We start from the raw sequence: 18,698 nt of genomic DNA, 5'->3' as shown, positions 1-18,698 counted from the left end.
CATAAGGATATATTAAGAGTGTTAATAAAATGACACTGTCAAATTAGCACGAACTCACGCGCATGCACGTGCGCCTTGCTCTGATTGGCTGAAACAAAAATCTCAATATCTCTTTTGTTTTTTGACGAAATGCTTTGAAATTTTAAAAGTTGTCATGAATGAAGATATCCTACAATATAATATTGAAAAATTTCATGAAATCACGCGCATGCACGTGTGCTGCAATCTGATTGGTTGAAACTTTAAATGGCTATATCTCCGTTGTTTTTTGACGAAATGCTTTGGAATTTAAAACATAGTCATGCATTAGGATATACTACAATATAATATAGCAGGTATCATGAAAACACGCGCATGCACGTGCGCTGCAATCTGATTGGCTTAAACTTTAAATGGGTATAACTCCTTTGATTTTCAACCAAACAGGATGGGATTTAGAACATAGATAGACATAGTGGACTCCTACAAAAAGAAAAGGTCATCATGCACATGCATGCACGTGCATGCACGAGAGATGGGTAAAATTAAAAATACACTTGGTGAAGCGTATTTTTTAATACTTTTGGATTAAATGCTTTATTATTTTATTATATTAATGTATATAGATAGTGTAGACAAGATAATATCGTCTTTACGCACATGCATTTACATGTGCACGCGTGCAATTCCTAAAATTTGAATATACTCGGTATACTTCTGGGAAACGTTGTTAAAGTGTAAAATGCATAGAGTTTGTCTTATTTAATGAAGCTTAAAGGGAGTATGGCACCAAAAGGGAGTTGGGGAGCGTTTGGGGAACATCTGTAACGGTTCCCGTTACAATTAGCCCTAGTTTCATATGATTCGTAAATGAAATTAATTTTACGCAATTATTTGATTGCCTGTTGTTGGCTTTAGATAAATAAATTACAATTATTTTAATTGTGTATTAAGTATAAGCTGCAGAATTATGGCGTCATGTTTTTCTATTAATCTTTGATAATATGGTCAAAGACTTATCTATCAAACAATTCCACTACAGCTCTTTAACTTATGAAATATTTAAAGTAAAAGCTGTCATTGCTCAAATTAATGAAATATTGTTAAACAAAGATTTTCAGTCGAACCCCCCCCCCCAATAAAAAGTATGTTATTTAGCCTGGTATTAAAAATCCTTATTATTATATTTTCTTGATAAAAACAAACCGTTTGCTACTTTACACAACTGATGAAATCCCACTTTGCGCAGTGGTGAGAGCTCCGTATTTTTGCTTAACGGTGAGTTCGACATGCATCGGACACATACCTTGCTTCGGACATCTTTAGGCAATAAACACTTTCAACTTAAGAGTTCTGTTTGTTTATTTGCATCTTCGCTAGCCAAGGGTTTCTGATACGCTACTCTCCACATAAACCCTTGGCCTACAGAGAAGTCAAAAGACGGGATTGTTTTCAGTCACGTGATCTCGAATCTATAAGATACGCACAGATTGCGTCATCGCCAGAAATAAACACACGTGTTAAAAAACAATTAAATCAAAGTTTTTGAAAGAATAATTAAGAAGCAATAATTGAGTTATGTTTATTCATTATTTATAGAACAAATCTGAAGCTTCATTATAGATTATAAATCACATATGTAGGAGATATTGGATGACACCATGGCTATTCATAGAATTGAATGTTATCTTACGGATCATTATTTACTTGCGTTTTTCATTTCCGAGATTAAAGAGTGAAGATGTACCCCGAACGCAAAATTTCGTCATTTACAAAAAAAAACAATTGCTGATTGGTCGACCTGGGTGTACTGAAATCCAATTAGAACTCTGGAAAAAAATCCCCATTTCTATGAACACCGTAGGCCAAGGGTTTATGAGGAGTGTAGCGTATCAGAAACCCTTGGCTAGCGAAGATGGTAATTCATGTTAGAGCTGGTTTTTACTTGTATGCTATATTTACCGTACATCGGACACAAATTAACCATGCATCGGTCACTTTTCGATGCAAAGGTAAGCACTACCCAATTCATACAGAACTCAGCTGACAGCTGTTTTTAGCGGAGAAAGAAAATAAAAACTCTATATTTTAGTCAAAATACAAGTTATCGATATAAAACGTTTGGAATTTTACTCAATTTATTTCTAGAAACCAGAGTATGATAAACCATGAGAAAAAAGGCGCGAATAACGACATTATAAGCATTTTAAAGCATTTCTAAGGCAGAGTGAGGTCTCGACAATCTTTCTACATTTGTGCAATAATATCGTCGATTAAATTAAAGTTAAGGGTTATTTCTGAGATAAAAGATGAAAATATCTCCATATCAAGGATTTTAAAACACTCTGATAAGGTATGATATTTTTCAGGTCTCCATACCGTCTGTCCGATGCATGGTGAACAATGTCCGATCCATGGTGAATTTTCAATTTTTCTAAAAACTCGATATTTGGCGATTTTTTCTCAATAAATGGCATATAATTGTGTAACAAATTGTTATTTTAATAACAAACTAAATTTTAAACTCCATTTTGATAATTTTCTGTCGGTAGCGATATTGCAAGAACTTGTTGACGTACAAGGGTATCCAATGCATGGAGAATTCACCCTATGTTGAAAACAATTTACAGGCCTTGTTGTTAACTCTCTCTCTCTCTCTCTCTCTCTCTCTCCCGAGAGAGAGAGAGAGAGAGAGAGAGAGAGAGAGAGAGAGAGAGAGAGAGACACTTTAAGAGTCATTCTCTGTAAGCACCAAAATGGGCTGGAAATTGAAAATTACTGATTTTGCTGAAACTTTGTGAAATAGTTACATTATAAGCCCAATTTACAAAAATATTATTAAAAGTGATCAATTGGTCTTGTTTCCATGGCAACCAGGTTACCTGTTTTTGCACATAGGTGGTTAATACCTAAAATGATATTTCTTCCCACTGATGTACATTTAATTAAATAAAGATGATTATTATTAGCTTTTCCTTTGAAATAATTTGTAATTTGTATTTTCTACACAAAAAACTTTAAAAAAAAATTGGACCTGTCGTTAAATTCCAAATAACATTAAAAAATTGCCTTAAAAAGGGGGGGGGTTTAACATAACAATGTACACAAAAAACGCAGGCACTGGTGGAATATTCTGATGCTCTGAATTTCACCTTATACATCTATGAAGAACATATGAAAAAACTGGAGTGGTTATATTTACTTTAAGAAAATAGTTTGATTGTAAAGTAAGTGGAATTCTCTAAATTTACACAAATTTTTGTCAAGAGTTATTTCCCTTTTCGGAAATCTTTTGCTTTAATCGATGAAAATGAAAGTAAAAGTACATAGCAGAAAGCAACTTTGAGGAGTAAATACTGTGTGTTTTGGATATTTTTCAGGGGATTCAATCCAACTTGTGAAGTATTTAACATTACCCATAGTTAATTTATTGTTAAGGCTTTACTGTGTCTGAGAGATGCACATGTTTGTGTACGGATGTGATATATAAACTTAACAAGAGGCCCATGGGCCTTATAGGTCACCTGAGCATTATGCAACAACTTTCCAGTGATTGAATTTGATTCATGTTTTAATCCAGATGCTATGGCATTCACAATTTTGAAATAGGCACCATTGATCATCATAACAATACACTTAGCAGTTGCTTAGTCTGTTTACTTAATACCCATAGGCAGGGTAGGGGAACAAAAAATGCATTTCAAGTAATCAGTTATATATTCAGCATGATCAGTAATGCCCCAATCACACATGAACCCCTGACCCTTAGGCCTAGATCACACATTGCACAATTTTTTAAAAGGCTCCCTTGCTTTTCAAAAATATTTGATAAATACCAAGGAGCAGATTTCAAACAATTCATCCAGTTTCAGTATATAAGTACAGCCCCCCCCCCTCCTTTATGGTACCCCTGACCCTGGGGCCTTGAAATTCTTAATTCTGGAAGATAACGACCCTTACTCATCATAACTACATAGGTAGTTCATCTGCTTAATACCAAGGAGCAGAGAAGAAAACTTTCAAAGATTTAGTGTATTTTTATTGTATAATCAATAAAGCCCCACCTTATCACTAGAATCCCTGACCCTGGGGCCATAAAATTCACAATTTTGGAAGAGGAACTCTTGCTCATCATAACTATGCACTTATTTACTTTATTTAATACCCAGAAACAGAGAAGAAGATTTTCAAAGAATTCATGTATTTTCACTATATAATCTAAAGAGCCCCACCCCCCCTTCACCAGAACCCCTGACCCTGGGGCCATCAAATTCACAATTTCGGTAGAAGCACTCTTGCTCATCATAACAAAGCACTTAGTTAGTTAAGTCAATACCCCCAGGAGCAGGGAAGAAGATTTTCAAAGAATTCAAGTATTTTCACTATATAATCTATAGAGCCACACCCCCCCCCCCTTTTAAAACAGAACCCCTGATCCTGGGGCCATAAAATTCACAATTTTGGTAGAGGCACTCTTGCTCACCATAACTATGCACTTATTTACATGTAGTTTATTTAATACCCAGGAGCAGAGAGGAAGATTTTCAAAGAATTAATGTATTTTCACTATATAATCTATAGAGCCCCCCCCCCCTTACACCAGAACTCCTGACCCTGGGGCCATAGAATTCACAATTTTGGTAGATGCACTCTTGCTCCTCATAACTATGCACTTAGTTAGTTTATTTAATACCCAGGAGCAGAGAGGAAGATTTTCAAAGAATTCATGAAATTTCACTATATAATCTATAGAGCCCCACCCTAACACCAGAACCCCTGACCCTTTGGCCATAAAATTCTCAATTTTGGTAGAGGCACTCTTGCTCATGATAACTATGCACTTAGTTAGTTTATTTAATACCCAGGAGCAGAGAAGAAGATTTTCAAAGAATTCATGAAATTTCACTATATACTTATTTAGCCCCACCCTAACACCAGAACCCCTGATCCAGGGGCCATGAATTTCACAATTTTGGTAGAGGACTCAATGCTGATTACAATCATGTAAACAGTTTGACTGCTTGATGTCCAGGAGTAAAGAAGAAGATTTTTAAAGATTGCACTAATTTTAGTGGTTTTGGCCCCATCCCCCAGGCCCCAAGGTGGCAGGGACCATGAAATTCACAATTTTTGTTTCCCTTCACCCATAGATGCTATATGCCAAAATTGGTTAATATTGGTTCAGTGGTTTCAGAGAAGAAGCTGAAAATGTTCAAATGTTAACGCACGACGCACGACGAACGACGACGGACGAAAAGGGATAGCAATAGGTCACCTGAGTTTACTCAGGTGACCTAAAAATGGATTGCATCCTATGAAATTCCCGCCTATGACTATGTGACAACAAGTGCTGCATCATTGAAAAAAGTTTTTTTAAAAAAAAGAAGGTATCGTCAGTTAAATAGACTTCAGCACTACTTAAGGTTGGGATAATAAGGTTTTGATGAAGTAAAATACATGGCAATAAGAAGCACTAGGCAAGTACCAATAAAATATTTACTAAGTACATTGAAAGTTGCACATATTTTATGACTATTTATAATTATTATAAAAATAACTTTAAAGTACCCAAAGCATAAATAATGACATGATTCTAATTATATCATTAATAGTATAGGCATATTATCAATCTTTTTAAAAGCAGATGTTGATAAAAATTATATTTATGAACCATCTGTCAGGCCATCTTTTAAAAATTGTTTGTTTGGAATTGCTGTCTGATGGGTTTCAGACACAGGAGGGAGGGAAATCATTTTTTTTTTCATTGAAGGTAAATTTCATATTTTTGATAATCATCTTAGTAAACAGTCAATACATTTTCTGATTTTTAAAAAAAAGTATCTGCAATCAACTAAAAAAACCCTGTAATTTTACATAGATCTGACACAAAATTTCAGTGTTTTGTATGGTGTATGTGATACATGAAATGCCTCCCCCCATCCCCACCCCACCCCCGACCAATAAAAATGATTTAATTAATAAAAAAAAAAATTCCTACATTTGGTCAATAAAATTTTTTCAGGATGGGGCCTTTAATGAGGCGGGAGACAATTCCAAACAAACTTTAATTTTATTTTGGCCTCAATGAAAATCATATGTTATTTTAAAAACTGAATTAAACTAAAGCAATTTTGTGTATGACAAAAGCTAAATACCTCCTAACAGCTTTTTAATTGTTTGCTTGAAAAAAAGAGAGGGGTTGGGGTTAAAAAGTTATCGCCATGAAAGATATTTCATCAATTTTTAAAACAATTAATTTCATTTATCTTTTTATTTAATTACTGGTATATCTTTCTTCTTTTTTTTTTTATACATGTTGAGCTTATGAAATCACATCGCTAAACTGAACACGGACAAATCTGCAATTTTCCTTTAGATTTCTATTTGTGCAGGGCTGAAATTTGTTGATGCAATTTTTTGGAATGGGAATCAATGATCGTTGGCGAATGTGCCCTTTCATTCGACTTGAAATTTTTGCAAAAATTAAATTAATATTAGATTAATATTATATTATTACTGCATCAAAGAAAAATTAATTAGATTTTTAGTCATATCAAACACTGTCACAATTGAATTTAAGCCAAATTTATAATACAGTGTGTACACTTTACTGAAAAAATGTATAATGAAGCAATATGTAGTGAAGGAATACATGAGGGTTTATTGGGAAGTACATGTATGGCAATTTTCAGCGGAGATGAGTTCCATTCACGTACATGCAGATATTGGGGATTTGAAAAATTGTCATTGTTGAAATCATAGATTTAAGTGCCCAAATTACAGCTTAGAAAAAAAAATATTATATTTGATTTTGTCATATTTTATGAAGACATCTCGGTATTCCATTTATCACAGACTTCATGTTCTGGAAAATATTTTGTAGAAGCTTTCCATAAACCGAGTAGTTTTAGATTAAAAAAAAAGTTATTTAACTAGAAAAAATATCAATGCAAATAAATCAAGCCCTTCTTTTTAAAAATATTGGAGGAGGATCTGGTAATATTTTATTGCCCCCCCCCCCCCCCTCACTTCACTCCCCCTCCCTCTCTAGAAAACTATTCCAGATAATTATATTTTTCTCATTTGAGTCAAAATGAGGTTCTCTGTTGGTTGAATTTCAAAAGCTTATAGGGAGTTCACTCCCAGGGGCAAAAACAAGTTGAGTCGAGGAGGGAGGGGGGGCACTCTTGACTATGTGTCCGTCCTTCTTAAACTAAGAAGTGCATGTACAGGTTAAAACATGTGTAAATAAATTATATATGTTTCAATTAATAAAACAAGTTGCTTTCAAAAGATCTGTCATGATTTTATGTAGGTATTTATTGTTTCCATGGAAACAAATCCTGCTGCAATAATTCAGATATATACATGTCACTTATAAGCTTAAGTTTTAGTTTATTTGTTTTTTGTAATAAATTAGAAGTATAATCAAACCTTGGTGGCAGTTTTATGAGTTTTGTATACTGGTACATCAATAATTATTTGGATTACTCCTGCATTTTTTGGTAACCATAGCAACTGTTTTTTAGTAAAATTATTAATTTCTATTTTCATGTTAGTGAAAAGACATTCAAAGGTTTACATGTTTTATTTCATTGAGGAAGAAATATTATCGGGCAATAAAGCAGTAGATTTTATATAATTTTATTAATTATATCAATGATAAGGATTTTCCTGAACTATTGGCTGCCATAGCAACCATTTTTGAAATAAATTATGAATTACTATTTTTGATATTTAGTAAAATACAATTAAATTCAATTTATTTTATTGAAAAAGAGAAAAATTTACGAATGAAGCTTTTATAATATCGATGTATACTTGTCAGTATCCCAATATTTGTGATAGCAACCATTATATAAGGAAGTGTTCAAAAACTATTAGGTTACCATAGCAACGTGATTTGGGACTTCTAAATTTCTACTTATTACTTTTTTTAATGTTCATATACATGTACGTGAAATAAAAAATACGATAAGTGTTATCTATTTATTGAAGAAATTAAATAATGCTGAGGCCACAAATTCTGCATAATTGAAACCCCAATAGCTACAGTGATTTTTACTGATTTTTGGTTGCTATAGTAACAGATTATTTTTGTTTAATTTATGAACTTACATTTTTATCATTTTATTTCAAAATTATGATCTTTAGGAGTGTGATTGGCCTTTCTTTAAATATGTTTTAAGCTTTAATGTACTAAAAGGATCCAAATGATGAATCTACAAATTAATCCAAAATCTCCATAGCAACTGTTTTCATTTTCGTTTTATTTTATTTTAGGAAATATTACCACTCTAGAAATTTTGTATTTTGTTGAGTAAGGAATGACCTTTTCAGTGATGGTAGTTGTTTGTTATGGATTGCCCGCGTCTTCTTGCTACTACGCTTAGAAAATGCCAAAATTGACATTTTTTCAAAGGAGATGGGTGAACTTAGCGTGTAAAAAACCCACAAGGTTCAGATATATAAAAATCATATTCAAATTGTTATTTTAGTATTTAGAGTAAAATTTTCATCACTGATTTTGTAAAATCACGATAAACAAAAAGTTCTGGGGAAAATTTTTCGTTAAAATTTATTCTTTTATCAAGAAAAATAATGTGGAATCTATTGGGCTCGAACCCTGGCAATAAAAATCCTTAGTTGCATTCTCTATTGAGACTAGCACGCTAACCACTACGCTACACAAGTCCTGATGAAGTGTGGCAGTTAAATCATGTTTGTGATATGACCATTAACTTAAGGGACTTCGAGTATTTCTTGAAAAGATACTTAAGTTATGTCATAAACTTATATTTTTTAGGTATAGTGGGTCATTGCTCCATAAATTTGGAAACAAAAATATGTATGTTTTAATGCAAACTTTGAGGATTACCTTTCAAAAAAATGGAGAGAAGACCCACTCATAACGAAAAATAGTGTTATAGTGTGAAAAAATGACTCGTTTTGTCCTCCTTCGTGTGTGCATCATATTTCATAGGCAAATAACTTCAATTTTCATGAGATTTGTGCAAGTTGTAGAGATTCTACATAAAGTATACTTTAATGTTAGATGAAAAATTAAGGAATATTAAGATAAAATTGAGATTTAATTTTTCACCTTCATGTTTGTTGCACTATGGGCTTATCTCTCGTAATGTTCACCCATCTCCTATGTTAAAAATTGAAAAATTTACACTTTTCACTGAAAGACAACTCTTTTATGACCATCTATTGAATAATTTCATCAGTTGTGGTAGTTACTACAACAAATATTCTATCAGAGTATGCAACAATTAAATCTGTAAATAAAATGCAGAAAATATAAATTTATGATAAAGATTGTGTACTTTCAGTAAGTTGCTCTCTATTTTTGGCCTCAAAATGGTGGGTTTTGGTTACCATGGCAACCGGGACTCAAAATAAAAAATTAACTCCAAAAATGTTCTATACGTGGTGTTTCTACATTGCATGCAAAAAATCAGCAAAATCTGTGATGTACCATTTCCAACTTTTTTCTAAATTCTTGATTCTTACAGAGAATGACTCTTAAGTTTGGAAACTTATTGTGAAGTCTCAATGTAAGCTTTCATTGGCCTATCTTCAATTCATTCGATTCGATCAATACAAAGTAACTGAGCCACCCATGGGGCTTTGAGTGGCCATTGATTAACTGTTGGTCAGGCAAATTAGTACCGATTTGATGATGACATTTTCTTTTTTAATATAGAAAATGTATGGAAAACTGTTATAAAAAAGTTACTCCCATCAAGCCACGAAACCCGTTTCACTTAGATCCGACACTAATTTAGTGTTTCGGCGGTGTGATAACAGGCCAAATTATAAATAAAAGTTCCTAATAACTGATTATAATGAGTTATAGAAGTCCGCCATCATCAGGAATCCACTTATATGTGTAAATCAAATATTGTTTATTTATTCTATTTGATTTATTGTATACCAGTAAGTGTTTTCAATCGTAGAACCGGTCATGGAATTTCCCAAGGTAATGCTATGTTTATTTTTATTATAAACATAGATGGAAGTTGTTTGCAGAAATATTCAGGAATATTACAGTAAGTTAATATATCAATAAATGATCTGGTTTATCACATTGTAATTGACCAGTAAGTGATTTTTTTTTAAAATAAACATTCATTTTAGTTTGGAACACGTTAGGAGATCTCCTAAATTTTTATGTTTTTATAAGCTATATAATTGGTTTGTCTTTGAATATTTCTTTGAGATCGGGTTCTCTTGATAGAGAGTGTCAGTATTTCAGTAATTTCCTTTTGAATAGCACCTATTTAGCATAGCCCGTTTTGCTAAAATTTTCCCATGTTTCCCACTATTATTGATGTCCCTGGCATACTCTCAAAACTAGACAGTGATTCCTTATATTTCCATTTCATTGTGAAATAAAATTGTAGACGTAGACATTAAGAATGTAGACTAATCGATTTAAATTACACGATGACTTGCATGCCAATTTCAATAGTCCTCGCACATTGATGTCAAACACAAAGGCAGCCGCACGAGATTTACATGCATATTTGGCCTCCTTAGCGCCAGACACAGAGACAGATGTGCACGAGATTTGCATGCGTGTTAGGCGTCATTAGCTGCTGACCTATCGACCTGCCTAATTTATATTCCGGCAGAATTATCAGGAAATCAACTCTGCTTACTTTCAAAGGGTTATTATAGAGAAAAAAAATGGAAATGGGGTTTGTTTACACTGTTTATATTCTCCGATTGCAAGAATGACAGCTAAGTTTATCATCCACTAACTAAAGATATCAATAAATATATATATTTATATAGACTTTTGTCTTCTTTAAGGTCTCACACAAGGAAATAATTTCACTATATATTACTATAAAGCTTGAATTAAATTATTTAATTTATTAGACTCTCAGCAGAAAATTCATGAAAGAGAAAATAAAGATTAATGCTTAAACAAAAATTTGAGATCAGAAAAAATATGCCTTATGCGGCTTTTAAGAAAGAAAATCGACAGTAAACATACCTACCCCGAAATGCACGTGGGATTCACATGTTGACAAACAGCCTACACACCATCCAGGAAGTTGCATCATGCGCACCTGAAAAAAGAGTTCCTTTTAATTCAGTGGGATAATTCTGCTAAAGAAATGATATTCCTAGTACATGAGTCCAATTTTAATACTGTAGGCCTAAAACAATTTGCCAAAAATGAAAAAGGAAAAAAAAATTCTCTATATATATGGAACTTCAATTGACTAAGTTCATTTTGATTGGCTATTTCCTTGCGTAAGACCTTTAAGACAATTAAAAGTTAATTAAATTAAATGAAATTTGCACAAAATGTCTCTGAGTTATTTATCTTTCTTATACTAGTGCATCAAAATTTATCTTTGTCCTTAAGGGATGAAAAATAGGAGATAACTCTTCCTAACAGATTATTGAATTTTAGGCTAAATTTCTGTACAAATTCATCTTTAGCATATTAATTTCAAAACTTGAAAAATTTAATGAGTGAATTATTAAGAAAAAAAAATTGAATGAATTGAAAGTTGAAGTATTGTAGTTTTTGGCTATATGCTAAAAAATAATTTCAACTCTAATTAATGAGCTCTAATTAGCTAAGAAACAGGAAGTTAACTGATTTTTAAGGAATTAATTAGCAAAAAAGTGAAAATCTTAATTCTAAAACAAAGTCAGAGACTGGAAAAAATGGTTTCAAAAGAGACTTCAATAATGTACCTTGGAGCTTTGATAACAGTGATCACTGATTAATGGCTGGTGATTAAGATAAGGGGTTCTTAAGCAGTGGGGGGTGATGAGGCTTTTCCATCAGTCATCAAAGAATGGAGTTTCTCTTAGAAGACCAGGCAGCTCTAAAATAAATAAACAACACAAAAGTTTACAATACTTAAAAATGTGCACCACATACAATAGCATATTCTTAGAAAAAGTCTACAAGTATACAGTTAAATAATTACCATGCCAAAGAAAGGACCAAAATGGTTGCATCAACATCAATACAAAAAAGGAAGTATTCCTCACAACAAAGGCCAGAAGAAAATAGGGACCACCAGCCCAGTCCAATCTCTAGTTCCCATAAGAAGACTAAGTAAAGAAGAGTTTCAGGGCATTGTACGGCCACAGAAAAATGGGGTGTTTACAGTTATAGATGCCAAGAGCCGAAGCAGCGAGATGAAGTTTTTACGACCCGGGCCAAGTGAGGTCCAGCCAGTGGACACCTACATGGAATCTGTGTCAGATGACCCAAATGCAAAATTATACAAGGTACTTCACCAAGAAAAGACTGCTAAATTGTGGAACAATGCATTCAAAGAACACTTACAGAAGTTTCCTGACTGTGATGGTCCACTGGACTGGAATCAGCATGGGGAGGAAAAACGAGGCCTGGCATGGATCCTTTCCATCCGATGTAAGAAGTGCCACTATACCAGTCACCGAGAAAGCTTTACGAAGAGGTGAGAAGATCTGGAAGGGGACGAAGAGCTGCACAGCTGAATGTGGCCATGGCCGTCGGTCACCTGGGTACCAGTCTTACAACAGAGGGTATGCGTGGTATGCTTCTTGGTGCAAATATTGAACCAGCGTCAGCCGCCAACATGCAACAGACCTGCAACAAAGTGGGGAAAATTATAACTGATGTAAATAAAAACAGTATGAAGAAAATTCGGCAGAATATTCAAGAACTTAATGAAAAATGTGGACTTCCGGATACCCCCATCAGAGCCGAAGGAGATGCTCGGTACAATAATGCCACCTTCAGTGCCATTGGGAAAACCCCATTCCAAGCTGCCACCCAAGTGACGTATACCGTAAGTGAAAATGTAACTCAGAGGAAGAATGTGGTAGCAGTTTTCTGTGGGAATAAACTTTGTAAGAAAGGCGCACACCTACGAAGCAAAGGAAAAGAGGTTACCTGCCCAGGACATGAAGATTGCACTGCAACCATTCCTCCGAAGACCACCATTGGAGACGAGAAGAGATGGGCCGCTAATTGTGTCGGTGAGTTACAGAGTGATGACCGGCCACTAGTAATATCCCATTTCACCAGTGATGGAGACAGTGCCGCTGCATCTGGTGCATCTGAAAAACAAGGACATGTGATTGAAAACCTTAAGGACTTGCGTCACTTCTTTGACTCTCAAAGAAAACAGACTGCTAAGGCTCCATTCAGCAGTCATATGTTTCCGGGAAGAACCAAGGCCATAAGAGAATCCATGCAGCGAAGATTTGCCTTGGACCTGAAGCTTCGATGCAGGACAGAGTACGAGAATTGCTACAAACACTACTCCGGCGACTTACCTTTGATGAAGCGTGCTATGTCTACTGCGGTTGGTTCCCTCATAAACTGCTACCAGGGACAGTGCGGAAAGTCCTGTCAACTCTATTCCTTTTCCTGTCGTGGACTGAAAAGCAATAAGTGGAAATCTTCAGTGTTGCCTAGTGACTTTGAATTAAACATGACAGAAAAAGACAAATGTTTGTTAAAAGACTGTATAAATTTGACTTTAGGACAAAGTAATCTTGAAAGAATCAAATGTCATACTTGTACACAAAAATCTGAATCTGTAAATAGAGCATATTTAAAATCAAATCCAAAATGTATTACAAGTAGTAGAAATTTTGAAAGTAGAATACATAAAGTTGTACACTCACTGAATAGGGGTCATGGAAACTCAACACTGGAACTTTGTGAATCTGTAGGGGCACCTGTTGTAAAAGGAAGTAGAGTGGTCCATCATCTAAAACAACAACAAAATAGACAAAATTACTTTAAAATGAAACAAAAACTGTTAAAATATAAATTTCAAAGAAAATACTACAGATCTAAAAGATATCAGCTGTACGATAAAAAATCTAAAGACACTTACAGTAAATCATTAACAGATCCAAAATTAAAAAGGAAGTTGTAAGACTGTGAAAGGGGGGGGGGGGGGGCATTGATGATATGTACATGTATTTCAAATGTATAAAATTTGTATTTAAAATATATTTTGTGAACTATCTTACATGTAATAATTGTTTTTATGGTTCATTATGCATTGATTATTTTCAACTGTGTTAATGGGGAAAATGAGGACATTTGAATAATGTATTATTGTATGTGTAAAATGTGACATTTTGTTATACGAGAGAGTCTGTACATGTAAAAATGTTATATTCTTTATTATTTAGCTCATTAAAATTATTTGAATTAAAAATCTTGTTTTTCCTACCTGTGTGATGAACACAACAAAGGTTTCAGAGGTATCTGGTAGAAATATGGGTACACGGGTGGTCAAAACTGTCCGTTGGTGACAAGACTGCATGCCGCATTGTTTATCCGCCATTATTGATCTTTTCAAGGGGAGACAACTCCTGAAATCAGAGAAATTTTAGTGAAAATGAGAGTTACCTGTTTCTCTTTAGGTCTCACACAAGGAAATAATTTCACTATATATTACTATAAAGCTTGAATTAAATTATTTAATTTATTAGACTCTCAGCAGAAAATTCATGAAAGAGAAAATAAAGATTAATGCTTAAACAAAAATTTGAGATCAGAAAAAATATGCCTTATGCGGCTTTTAAGAAAGAAAATCGACAGTAAACATACCTACCCCGAAATGCACGTGGGATTCACATGTTGACAAACAGCCTACACACCATCCAGGAAGTTGCATCATGCGCACCTGAAAAAAGAGTTCCTTTTAATTCAGTGAGATAATTCTGCTAAAGAAATGATATTCCTAGTACATGAGTCCAATTTTAATACTGTAGGCCTAAAACAAATTGCCAAAAATGAAAAAAGAAAAAAAAAATTTCTCTATATACACTGTATATGGAACTTCAATTGACTAAGTTCATTTTGATTGGCTATTTCCTTGCGTAAGACCTTTAATGACAGAATGTTCATTGCATATAATGAAACGGTTAGCAGATGTTCATGTCGGAAGTGCAGCTATACGACCTGTTACAATCACATTCACAGAAAATTCTGAGGCAGACGTCGTCATAGTAGAATTGCCCGGCAGTGTAATTTCTCCCTTTTACTGTACACCCCGGAGAGCTTCTATCTGGTACTTGTGGGCGTCGACAGATGTTCTGTGTCCTCGTAGAGGGGCAGTTTCTTGATCCATTGAAGCGGTAACACCCCTCATCAAAACTAAAGTCACTGTTTCCTGGGTACTCTACCCCATTTGCTTGACATGTTCGACACTGATTGGATCCTGTGGGTTTTCGGCAGAGGTTCCGGGTCAGGAAGGAGGGGCAGTCCCATGATCCATTACAGTAACATCGACAATGGAAGAGGTAACACCGCTCATCAAAACTAAAGTCACTGTTTCCCCTATAACTTACGCCATTTCTCCGGCAATCCATGCATGAATCGGCGGTGTAAATCAAACACAAAAAGAAGAAAAGTATTAATAGCTTCTGCATCTGTAAATAAAATACCGTCTGATTAGAAATATAAAAAAATGTATTATTTTCATTGATTATACAAAGGGTTAACGTAGTATATCCACATTATAAATAAAATTAACAAAAACCTAGATGATTCACATTTACAGAAAATCCTTTTCGTCACAAAAACTTCACATCAAGGAAATTTGAATGGAGGAGAAAAACCGAAGAAAGTGTTCATGTAGTCCCTAGTAATTTTTAGAAATGTATTTTTCTCTGAGTTTTGGCTGTATAATATTTCTAACGAGACATGTGTACAGTATATAGAGTAAATTTATATAATTCATAAATACATCAAATTTATGATATCATTCGGTTAAAAGTATTTTTTTACCATTCGATTTCCTTCCCGTTGCATTTAAATATTGCAAAAAAGATGTAAAAATTTATATGCTATTTGAGAAAGCTGCAGATTCTTTGATTTAATAAAAAAAATATAAAATAGATATTCCCAATAAAAGGGCTCCTTTAGCCACAAAAATTGCAATAAAACCCTAATGAAAGGTGATTTCCCTCTTATATACAGTAGCAGTAGTTTATGTATTATAAGAGTTTTCCATACTTTTTTTGCTAAAACAAGTTTCGCGCCTACCTCTAGACTTGTATTGAAAGCAACTTTGTCCAAATATACATGAACCGTTGAAATCTCTCATACCTTTTATAGCAAAGGGCATAATAGATGATTACCAAATACGATTAACCTTGAATGAATTTTGAAAATTGCCTACAGTCTGTGTGTCCTTTTGATCCTCTGATGACAGTAGATATGATTATAATTTAGCTATATATTACCAAGATGTAATTTTTCTTTTCATTATTAATTCATTTAAGGGGTTCTTCAAATTTATAGCAAAATCCTGACACATAACATCTTCTTTGCAATGATGAAATATTATCGTCAATGTTACTGTCCAAACAAATTACAAATTTCAAAATCATTTCATAGTTAGAATGTCAACTAATAGCAATGGAATGATGAAATGTATTATGATCATTAAGCAACTTGTTAACATTTATGTTTAACATAATTATTTCTCATTTCAACCTTTAACTCATACATCTTATCGTTGATAATCACTCCATGTAAAGTGGGGGTACTATTTTCACAGTTTGATAAAGTGTGCTGTGTAAAAATCAGATGTTTTCTTGCCTGTAAAAAGCTTCAATATCAACACAGCCACGAAAAATGTTTTCTAAAGAAGCTATTTTCACAGTTTGATATAATTGTTCTTATGTAAAAATCAAATGTTTATTTGCCTGTAAAAAGCTTCATTCAATTCCAACACAGCCACGACAAATGGCCTTTTTTTCCATGTAATTGTTTCAAATAAATGCATTTTTAATTTCACTTGCAAAATGTTCACAAGGACTTAACTTAATTGTATAATTTCCCACTTTATAATGTTGATAACTCGCAAATCTAGATGCAATAATTTCAATGAAAATATATCATTCGAAAGGCCTTGAACGAAAGTTTTAACGAAGAAAAATGTAATGACTCTCCAACTTAGGCGAACCATGCAATTTTAATAATCCTAATTAAAGTTCTTTTTTTTTCTTGAAACAATTTAAGAAACGAAAAGTTACAAACTAAAAAATGCATTTTTATTGAAACATGCATCAGGAAGTATGTCTTCAAAATTTTATTTCAAAAAATTAACAAGGATAACCCCACTTAATTGGACTCTCTTTTACAATTAAAAGGTAAACAATAAATCATTAACTAACAAACTAAATTTACATTGAAAGCAGAATAGCTTTTACATAAATATTCATAAGTAGTCAGGCAATTGCAATTACGACAATTTGTTTTTACCGGTCGACATTTTTCAAATTAATTTAAGTACAAAGAATGGTCAGATAATGTTTAGAATTTAAAACAGTTTCAAATTTGAAGATTCAGATGATTAACACTAATGTCTTGTATAAACACTTATTTAATTATAAGATAACGCTAATGTAAACGTGTTAATTTAAAATAAAAATGTGATATTCGTGAGGTTAACCCCTGCAATTATAAGACATGCACACCTACCACGACACTACACAAGTGATGAAATTTCTTCGTTGCGCGGTGGTCCTTACGTCTAAGGTTCGAATAATTCCACTTCAGAACGGAGAAACAATCGTGGATAAGGTTGTTTACACCAAGGTCAAATGTCGCAGTAGTTGCTGACGGGGACAAATCCAATCCTTCCTTACATATATAACTAAGGACTATGTATTGGTGGTATAAATTGTCGCCTTTCACTGGCAAATGACTGAGATGACTGAAAATTAATTTCTTTAGACGGTTTTTTCTAAAATTAATTTGACTAATTTATAATTTTTGGAGCTTCCATCGTCATCCTTACGGATTTCTTCATGACCAGATATCCTTCAATGTTTTAATTTTCCCAAATCAAGGTCAATAGCAATAAAGCGTGCTGGAGTATTGATTCAAGGGGGACCATCTGTAAAACCATAAATTTTATCGGCGATTAAATAACGTTGATTTCGTTGTTCACAATTATCAATGAAATTAAATCCCACACGAAATTTTATATGACTGAATATTGAATAGAGAAACTTTTAAAACAATGAACTGAAATCCCCACAAAACTATTTTTGATGACAAATCAACGAAATTTTATCCACACGAAAATTTGTGCTTTTACAGTATGTCCGTAAAGTATTTGTTTGAAATTTTCAAAACTTTGGCATTTATTTCCTGTCCACTACTTTAAATTTCAAGACAATAAAATTCTATCTTTATATGCTTGTTTATGCACCGGAGCTTGTGTAAAAACAGTGTGAAATACTAATAATAGATTATGCATACACATATTTATCTACAGAATAATGCGCATAAAAGGACCAACATGTCAAATCATTTTCAAAATTAGCATGTATTTAAATTTTTGACATGTACAGTGTGTCCGAAAATAAAGGTAACACTTTATAATGTTGATAACTTCGCTAAATCTAGAGCTATAATTTCAATGAAACTCATATATCATTCGAAAGGCCTTGAACGAAAGTTTTAACAATGAGAAAATGTAATGAGTTAAAACTTACGACGTTCTGACACCATGACGTCATTTTAATTAAACGTAATTTCAAAATGTCAGAAAAGGGAATTTTATCATCAAACAATTTAAGAAACGAAAAGTGTAAAAGACGTTAATGAAAATTTTGGATTCAATTTTAAAAATTGAAACATGACCAGGAAGTATGTCTTCAAAATTTTATTTACATCTAAAAATTAACAAGGATCAGTAGCAGATGCG

At 33.3% G+C, this 18,698-nt stretch overlaps 1 protein-coding gene and 1 long non-coding RNA gene across 2 annotated transcripts; one reads left to right on the top strand and one right to left on the bottom strand.

The window, feature by feature from the left end:
- Positions 1-12,470: 12,470 nt before the first annotated feature.
- LOC134266180 (uncharacterized) lies at positions 12,471-13,572 on the top strand. Its single transcript, XM_062748411.1, has 2 exons — positions 12,471-13,503; positions 13,562-13,572. The coding sequence occupies exons 1-2, from the start codon at positions 12,492-12,494 to the stop codon at positions 13,570-13,572; spliced, it is 1,023 nt and encodes a 340-aa protein (XP_062604395.1). The 5' UTR covers positions 12,471-12,491.
- A 2-nt stretch (positions 13,573-13,574) lies between these two features.
- On the bottom strand, positions 13,575-14,703 carry LOC134266182 (uncharacterized). The gene is made up of 3 exons (XR_009991912.1): positions 14,586-14,703; positions 14,202-14,343; positions 13,575-13,727 (listed from the first exon to the last, which is right to left on the bottom strand). It is a non-coding gene; the product is annotated as an uncharacterized LOC134266182 (long non-coding RNA).
- Positions 14,704-18,698: the final 3,995 nt, after the last annotated feature.

Source organism: Saccostrea cucullata, unplaced genomic scaffold (genome assembly GCF_032062105.1).
Source record: "Saccostrea cucullata isolate Sc308-1 unplaced genomic scaffold, CSIRO_AGI_Scuc_v1 ctg9728, whole genome shotgun sequence".
In the NCBI taxonomy this organism is placed as follows: domain Eukaryota; kingdom Metazoa; phylum Mollusca; class Bivalvia; order Ostreida; family Ostreidae; genus Saccostrea; species Saccostrea cuccullata.
This window is presented reverse-complemented; position numbering and strand designations above follow the sequence as displayed.

Bases quoted from the DNA above. Each gene is read 5' to 3' on its own strand.
- LOC134266180 (XM_062748411.1), top strand. From the start codon at position 12,492: ATGGCCGTCGGTCACCTGGGTACCAGTCTTACAACAGAGGGTATGCGT.